The sequence below is a fragment of the Orbicella faveolata genome, unplaced genomic scaffold (assembly GCF_042242905.1).
Source record: "Orbicella faveolata isolate gen_17 unplaced genomic scaffold, um_ofav_v1 contig_1, whole genome shotgun sequence".
NCBI lineage: Eukaryota > Metazoa > Cnidaria > Anthozoa > Scleractinia > Merulinidae > Orbicella > Orbicella faveolata.
Genome location: NW_028301536.1, coordinates 5,136,641 through 5,145,735, shown reverse-complemented (window position 1 = coordinate 5,145,735; position 9,095 = coordinate 5,136,641). Strand labels below are relative to the sequence as shown.

Here is a 9,095-nt window from a genome sequence, read left to right as displayed (position 1 = left end):
CGTTTTAATAAATTATTACATAAAAATTTAACTGTTCCCACAGTCAGCATTTTACCTTGGGCATATCACAAACTAAAGCTCAAGGAGCTGCTATTTCTGGTTTTATTGCATGGACTTCGGCCTATTGTTTGTATGAGTTTACTGACTGCTCCTTAATGCGGTTGATATCCGTGCCGGACTCAGAGAGCTTGTGAGGAGACTGTTTGCGGGCTATTATGTTTAAAAATATCTGCATATCCACTGAAGCAGTGTGTCGGTAACAATGTGATCTGCAATTATGATTGGGTGAGGATGTAATGTTGAGTTAAACAGTAATAATAGAAAGAACTTAGCGACAGTTTGCAAGTTAATTAGCTGACCTCACGGGATAGTTATCAGTGGTTGGTTGGTTGGGTTCAGTAACTTTCAAAGAAACTCTCGTTTCGGATCAAAAATCGTTGAGAGGTTTGTAAACTTGCGAAGAAGGCCCACTTATCAAGTGTTCTCTCGTATGGCTTGTAGACTTTAAAGCGCCAATTTATGACTGATTATCCCTCGAAGGTATCCCTGAACTGAGGCATATTTGATCTCACAAATTAGCGAATAAAACCGGTGACGATTTCTGCATGTTTGTAGAACAGATCAATTATGTTGAAAGGAAAATAAAACGAAGTGAAATCTTACAGTTGAAGCTAAGAACGTGACAGAACACGATAAAAGAGTTCGGAGTTTTATTAGTAGCTTTGTATATTACTATTTATGTAATAACCCAACTGTTATTCTTCCATTTTGATTGGTTTTCGCTTATGATCTATTAGAGGACAAACGCACGATTGACGTCATCATTGCAAAGTTTTCCCTCTGTGTTTTAAAATGGCGGAAAGCTTTGGTAATGTAGATAATAATTTACGCAACTGGGCGAAAGAAAAGATACAAAAAAAGTCTTGTCGATGCATTGAACAGTACGAGAAGCAGGAAGAAGAAAGAAAACGTCGTTTCGTTTTTAGAAAATGACTCCGAAAAATATTAAGTTGGCAGTCGAGCGAGACTAAACCAAACACGAAATTGATCTTGAAATTACTTTAAGGTGAGAAACCATTGCTTTGTCCTGAATTAAACGCGGCAAAAACAATAAAAATAATGTCTATTAGATTAATGTGTTTAAAAAATTCAACATTTCTCAGTCTCAAAATAATTGTTGACACAGATTGAAGTCAGTCAGGAATTAAACATCAAAACCTCACTTCTTAGGGACCAGGCATTATTTATCACCGGGGGGGAAGGGGGGGGGGGGGAGGGAGGAGGATTTTGAGGGATCATTGGATTTTTAGGATGACAGAAGGGGGATCAGTGATAACTGAAAGGCCAAAAAGGGGATCATTAAATGTCACATGCCCATACAGACTTGGTGGACGGCTATTCAACACTCTAAAAAGTAACTTTGCAGTTTCCAAGCACTTGGGATGGTTAGTTGCTGGTATGTCAACTGACATCAGTCACAGGGTTCTCAGAAGAACGGCGGAATTCTACCTGCTGTAAAATCAAATGTAGCCACCTGTTCTGGTCATTAAAATTTGTACACATAATTATAACAATAAATTGAGACTTACAGAGTGAAACGTTTCAAGAAGAAAATAGTATTTAAAAAGGTGAAACAGCCCTACTTGGTATATCTAATCTTATGATCATAAGCAACTCCTTTTCCGTAACACTTTGCCCCAAAAATGCATGAAATTGCATCTTTGGCAACTTACAATTTTCCGAGGGGCACACGCAGGACCCCCTTAGGTTGCCTTGCCCCCTCGGGCGAATCAGGCCTCGCTTTAATTTGTGCCGCATGTCGTTATGCGTTATTGGACGCCTGGGAAAACTTCTATTAAGAACCCTAATCGGATATCAGGAAGACAATAGCTATGAGGGGGATACTTCAGAAAAATAATATTTAAAGGGGCGATCAACTAAATGTTACTGTCTTTAGCCGAAAATCCTCCACCACCCCCCATGCGATAAATAATGACCGGTCCCCTAAAATCTATTAAAATAAACACATAACCTTGCTTTTCAACGCGAATGCTCCAGTCCGTTTCAGGGCACAGCAGCGAGCAAAGTAGAGCTCACTACAGCTTACGGGCAACTGTGTCGCAGCTATAAAGTGTCTCTGACACTATATCAAACTGATATGAGAATCACCAACCACAGGTCTAGAGGACATAAATTTCCACCGTCACTAATGCTCCTTTCATTCAAAACTCGAATCGAATGCCCTCAGGTGTTAACCGCAACCGCAAGTTTTCCTGGCGTATATTTCAACTCCTGATTCACAGCAACCTCCAAACTTTTCAGCTCAAAGGGCTGCTCTCATGACAAAAACTGACTTGACGTTTCCAGCATTGTGGATTTCGTTATAGATGGCGGATGGTGTGTGTCCATCATATTTGACGTTGCCATGGCAACCGCAAATTTCACGTAGCCAGAAATCAACGTTTTTGACATAATTCTGTAGTTTTTCAGTTTTTTTCACCAAGCTCACTGAATTCACCAGTTTGTACCATAAGCATTCTGACTTGGTTTTGTAATAATTTTCGTTATTTCTTGACTTTTAAGGAAATAGTGAAATCTAAGATGGTGGATGCAATATGGCGGGTCAAACGACGTTATTTGACGTCATATGACGTCAAAACCAACAAATATGGTATCGTTTTGTAGCACAAGCTCAGGGCTACGTAATCAACGTAAACTTATTTCGCTGCGCCTTAACAGAGCTAAAACTCAGGGGATGCCCATCCACCCCCCCCCCCCCCCCCCTTGTACCAGGCTGGGGTTTTGAGTTATTAGCTTGTAAGTCCGAGGATTAATTAACCGCTCAAAGAGTTGGTGAATTTAGTTATTTGGTTGTGTAATCCACTAAAAGTTTCACAGGCAAGCAAAACAGCTCGGCAATATCGAAAGAGGAATAAGAATAAAAATAACTTTATTCAGCCTAATCACACCTGTATGTTATCTATTTCCTTTCGGCAAGGGTCGCCGCTGTGTTGGATAAATCGTGATAAAATTGGGCTCAAGCAAGGTATAGAAATATGAAAGTTTTGGACTATCATGCATTATTCATTCAGTACAGTTGAGTATATGATTACTGCAATCACTCCGAGGTCCAATAATATTGCTGTTGCAAATCCAATACTGTACGATTTATCATTCAGTTCTACGGTCTTAGACAACTCCGTCAAAATATGACACGCAGTACTCCAGGTTAGCACAGACTTCTAAACTGTCACTGGATTTAAATCTTCTCGATCATTGTTAGTAGCTGTGACAGTGAATCTTAGTAGTGGTTCGTCTAACGGCTACACGAAAGTCTCGGAGTCGCTAGCAATAGAGGATTGGGTTCAAAGAGGAGTTTAAAAATATAAGAGTCTGGGCGAATTCTGTTGCCAAGGCTGTGAGGGCAGTGGTTTTGTAGCCGTCTCTGAGAATAAGGAAGACAAAATATTGAATATAGCCAGAAGCATATCACCTATACGCTTCTGATATAGCAGAATGAGTGACTCCGGCAAACGTAAAACATATTCAAAGCTGACTTGGTTTGCTGCAAGATTGTGTGCTTTTCTTGGCCCAGTTGTTTGGAAATTTTCTTACGATGAAATCGAGCAATCGTCAAGATTTCAACATAGATTACAACGGTAATAAAAAGGCAGGTGGCTAAGACGAGAAGTGCTGCGAAAAAATGTAATGCTTGGCTTCCACTGGAGAGTTGATGCTACCAAGACTGCGATGATCCACAAACTCCCAAGAAGTCGAAATGTTCGACGCGTTGTCATCAATTCGCGGTACCGTAAATGAAGATGGAGAGCGAGATATCTGTCGATACTTACCGCTGTCGTGGTGAGAAAAGAAACACCACAGAACAAATTTGAAATGACGTTAAACACTTCCATGGTTGCTAGCCATGCTTGTGGGTGATTATTGAGATAACACGACTGGTAGATGATGTAAAAAGGTTGCTCGGTTATTCCAACACCAAAATCGCAGAAAGCAAGCCCAAACAGCAAGAAATTGGAAAGTGAATGCAATAAGGCTGGACTGTTCCACACTGAGTAAAGGTTAATAAATAACTAGCCTATTGCCTATAATCGCTGTGATGGATAAGGGTGCGTTTAATACACAGTTAACAGAAAGAGGTACGACAAGGTCTCTGTGATGCTGTCTGAGGTGATCTAATCTCCAACAATCGCTGTTGCTATTCTCCTTCAAAGAGGAATTAGAGATGCTCGTTGTTAAGGCCATCGAATAGCGAATAGACGAGTAGTTCAAACAAGGTGTGTGTTGATTGCCTATTTAATCATTGGCGTCTGAAAGGTGGTCGCATTAGTTTTACATGGCAGAATGTATGGTTAATTAAAAGTGATTTCTTATTTCCTTTCCGAGTGTCAATAGCAAACATGTATGGGAAACTTGAAATGTGTTATGTACTTAATCTCGCTCGGGTTTTTTATGTATATTTCTTTATGTATATATTTTTCTTTTTTTTTGTTCCATTTTCTTCTGTATACAACTAGTGTCTTATAATTTGTTAACAACTTTGTTCTTGAATACCGAATTATATTTTTAGTTCAGAAAGTTCGAAAACAACCATAGCCTATTATGCCGCATAGATATATTCATAAGTTAAAGTCTCATTACTCCAGAGGCCAAGGAGGTAGTATTGACATAATAACAAGCAATGGTAAACACATGCAATTATAAAGTGACTTGGGTGAAAACTATTATATTTAGACTGCGACTCCCACATTACTCAAGCTGTCACTTCTTGAAGTGGCTTTCAGATGTAAAAAAATAACCTGTGAGAATTGCATTTATCACCCTATGATAGTTTACAAGAAATTTTTCGATTAAAATCACCGACAAGAAAAGTTCAATATCATGCAAACTACTGCATAATGGAAAACGCCGCGCCTGGTGCGGTTGTATGGAATACATTAACGAATTTGTGTCTCATTCGTTTTACTACTCGACGAATTTGATTTATTGGAAATTTAAATTGAATTTAGAATGGTAATTTGTACATAAATGCTATTAGCTCAGCCTTGTAAGAGGCTAAAATTAAACTCAGTGTGGACTGTCAATTCGCTTTTTGTGAAAACAGTCTCGGAAGTCTGTGTTTAATTTATATTTTAATCCGCAATCTGCTCTTAAGACATAAATGATGGCCAGTTGTAGTTCACAAACTAATATGCCCTAGCCAGTTTGTCGAACCATACTCTCGAGTTAATAAACAATGCACTGGCTATGAAAGGGTAACAGCAACAAAAACAACAATAACCACAGCAACCGCGTACATTTGTCACTGTCAGAAAGGCTGAGTATTTATTGAACATCTCTCCTGTCTTTGGGAACGGTGTTCTTGATTTAAGCATGCGCTTTCTGAACCTCAAACTCGATCACAAACTTTTGACAATATCTCAGAAATGCGAGGATGAGAAGAGATGAACAAAGATTATTGAACGCGATGAACTAGAATTAAATCTACTGACAAAAACGTTAAAACTGAGCACATCTCAAAACATTATAAATAAAGATTTTGCATTAAAATACCGCTCAATCAGGCATTAACTTGAAAGGCCACGTACTAGGGCTTATCTCCAGACTTGCTCTCAAACTATAAAACCTCTCTAGACTGGGGAAAGGGGGAAGGTGCAAGCGCTGACTGGGCGACGTTATCAGCAGCTTATCAGGGTATAATTTACAATTATTTCAGTAGCCCTTGTTGGATATGAGATGGTAGATAGCCAACGAGGCGCGTAGCACCGATTTGACTACAATCTCATATCCAACAAGCGCAGGTGGAATAATTGTTTATTAAAAACGCCTCCAAAACATAGAAAACCAAATAAAATAAAAATGAAAAACGCCCCAAAAAGTTATACGTAAGCTTACCATTTTTGTGGAGCATGTCATAATAGCTCATATACCAAGATGGCTAAGCCAATGAAAACTTTTGAATTGCATTGTATAATGATCCAGTTTTTAATATATTTGTTTTATTTACGCGTGTCATTGTGCTCGTAGCATGGCAGTCTTATTTTAACAGGAATGTTTTTTTTTTTTTGTTGTTGTTGTTTAAATTGGAGTTTTCTTAAATTTCATTCAATTAGATTTACATTCCTAGGACTTTTTAGCTTTGTTCTATTAATTTTGATAAGTTCAGCGTCATTTGATGGTTTTCTGACGTTTTCGAAAAATCAAGTAATCGAAGATGGGTGATATCCAAGATGTAATAGTAATCCAAGATGAGTCAGTGATATCACGCGATTATCCCACGTTGTCACGTCATCAGGAAACATTTTTAGTTAAACTTATATATATTCTCTGAGTTTCATTATCATTGCTTACATATCATTAAGTCACGGAAGAGAGATATGGGGACTCCGCCCCCTCCCAAAACGAGGATTTCACTCCTGAAAGGAAAGGATCTTAGCGATCTTGTAAATGAATTAAATTTGTCAGATAAGCTCTAAAATGCCTCTAGCAAAAATCATGCTTTAATGACAGTATATATGTGAATAATATTATACTTGTTTTAATTGCGACAGTGAAAAGCAAGTTTAATGACGAAGCATTGCTAATTTGTTGAAGAATTTTTGCAACGTTTTTGACCAAGTTCTTTAAGATAGCTCTTAATTGGGAAAAAAGACTCCATAAACATTGTAGATATGCTTTAGTTTGAGGTAGATTGCATGTGTTTAATCTAGGCTTTCTATTTTTATCTTAATTGCAGAAAAAGGCTCTTTCATAAAGGACAGGAAATAATACCTTCTATTGTTTTGACAGATGAATCTAAACATCCACTGGAAATAATGAATACACAGCACTCGAAATACTCGTAAAAGTTTTAATCATTTAGATTAAGCTTATAAAAACCATGCATACTGAAAGACATATTAAATATTTTGACGGATGCGGATGTTTTAATGAGAATGTTTTGAACCAAGGTAAAACATGTCTTCAGTAAGCTTTTTACCAAATGAAAACTACACCAACAATGTTACTAGTTCAAACTCAGAATCCCAAAGCAGTGAAGAATATGTCGGAGAAAGATACGTGCCATTAATTATCAACTGCGCATTAAATGCGCCGCTGTCTCTGATTGCGATATTAGGGAATATGGTTGTTATTTACTCCATATGGAAAACTCCTTCTCTACATTCGCCGTCCAATATATTATTACTTGGGCTTGCTGTATGCGACTTCGGTGTTGGAATAACTGTGCAACCTTTCTACATCATCTATCAATCGTTTTACCTCGCAAATCATCTGCAAACATGGCTAGCAACCATGAAAGTATATAATTTCCTTTCCAATCTGGTTTGTGGTGTCTCCTTTCTTACCACGACTGCTGTAAGCGTCGACAGATATATCGCTATTCATCTTCATTTACGCTACCGCGAACTTGTCACTTTGCGCGGAATGGGTCTACTCCTTGTCGTTTTGTGGATCACTGCAGCGTTCGTCGCTTCAACCCTTATTTGGAAGCCGAGTATAACATTCTTCCTCGTTGCTTCTGTTATAGTCGTTTGCCTTTGCGGCACGTTTGGTGTCTATGTCAGGATTTTCACGATTGTTAGGCAACACCAGAGAAGAATTCAAGGTCAGCAAAGTCAGAAGACACGAAATTTCGGGAACACCAAACCGTTTGCCAAATCTGCAATTGGTATGTTTTACGTCTGTTTCGTTCACTTCCTTTGTTATGTTCCCTATTTCGTTTTTCTCATTCTTCGAGATATGTACAAGACAAATACTTTCACTATACTGGCAACGGAATATGCTCAAACCCTTATTTTTCTAAACTCTTCACTGAATCCAATAGTCTACTGTTGGCGTCTTGGTGAGATTCGCACGGCAGTGAAACGCTCCCTTGCGTCACTTGGTTGCAAACGTTTCGAGAACTCTGAAGCTAGAGTTATCGCTATTGCTGAGATCAGTTTGAAGTGATTTAAAGCCTCGTAAAAGCCGTGAAGGATAGACTGGTTCTGCAAAATAGTACTCCACAAATAATAGCAATTGCAACTCGTTTTTAGGAAGTAAAGACGGTGCCAGAATGAAAAGAGACTAAAAACAAAAAGCTTAATTTGAGCAAAAAGTTTGGTAACATATTGAATCTTACGAAAGCCGAAAGCTAAGGATACATCGCAATTGCAAGAACACATTAATTAGTAAGAAGGTTAACGGACGCGAAGACAGAGATGGATCAGTTACTCCGAAGATCAAAGTTTCAAGTTATATTTTAATTCTGAGTTTGACCATAGCGATACAAGGCCCAAACATTCATCTCACAGGGAAAAGAAGACATGCTAATATTAAATGGGCCGCTTTTAAGTTTTAATGTGGCTTTTGGATCTCATCAAAATTTTTTGTAACAATTAACATTCAGACATGAGAACGTTATCATCAAATGGACTGTAGAAATAGTCATTATCATCTAGGAAACTTGATCTACAAACAGATTTGTAAGACTGAAATTTACAGAAGTATATGAGATAAGAACCATGGAGACTTGATATACCAAGCTTGAATCTTAATTAATTGATTCAGTGCGGCCAGGTGCAATATTGTTTATATGTTATAACAAATTATTGAGCCATATCATTGTTGTTGAAAATTTACGAAAATTGGTTTGGGTGCTGTATGGCGTCTATCAACAAAAACAGTATAGAATCGCCTGCTGTGACCATAAAATAGGCAGTTATTAATCGTCAATCTTTGAGAGTCTTAGACCACTTTCGACATATTAAAACTCAGCTTGGCAGCGGGGTGTCGAGGACACAAACAAAGGAAATTGAATAACCATGTTTATTCATTTCTTTTGTTTGTGTCTTCTATGCCTCACTATCAAGATGAATTTTAATATATCGAAAGTGGCCAATTGCGCGTGTTTGTAATTTGCAATAGCAAAGCGCGTGTTTGTAATTTGCGATAGCGAAACTCAGACAAACTCAGACAAACAAAACGGAATGGTGGAAGGTTTGACGCTTTTTCAAGCGCGTAAGCAAGTGTTCCTAAAACAAGTTTTAAAACGAAAATTTGGCGTTCATTTTGCTCCTACTTCTCTCAGAACACGC

At 38.1% G+C, this 9,095-nt stretch overlaps 1 protein-coding gene and 1 pseudogene across 1 annotated transcript; one reads left to right on the top strand and one right to left on the bottom strand.

Moving 5' to 3' along the window:
* Positions 1-3,493: 3,493 nt before the first annotated feature.
* On the bottom strand, positions 3,494-4,263 carry LOC149117807 (adenosine receptor A3-like; annotated as a pseudogene).
* Positions 4,264-6,784: 2,521 nt separating this feature from the next.
* On the top strand, positions 6,785-8,081 carry LOC110064150 (histamine H2 receptor-like). Its single transcript, XM_020771160.2, has one exon. The coding sequence runs from the start codon at positions 6,976-6,978 to the stop codon at positions 7,966-7,968; it is 993 nt and encodes a 330-aa protein (XP_020626819.2). The 5' UTR covers positions 6,785-6,975; the 3' UTR covers positions 7,969-8,081.
* The last annotated feature ends 1,014 nt before the right edge of the window (positions 8,082-9,095 follow it).

Bases quoted from the DNA above. Each gene is read 5' to 3' on its own strand.
- LOC110064150 (XM_020771160.2), top strand. From the start codon at position 6,976: ATGTCTTCAGTAAGCTTTTTACCAAATGAAAACTACACCAACAATGTT.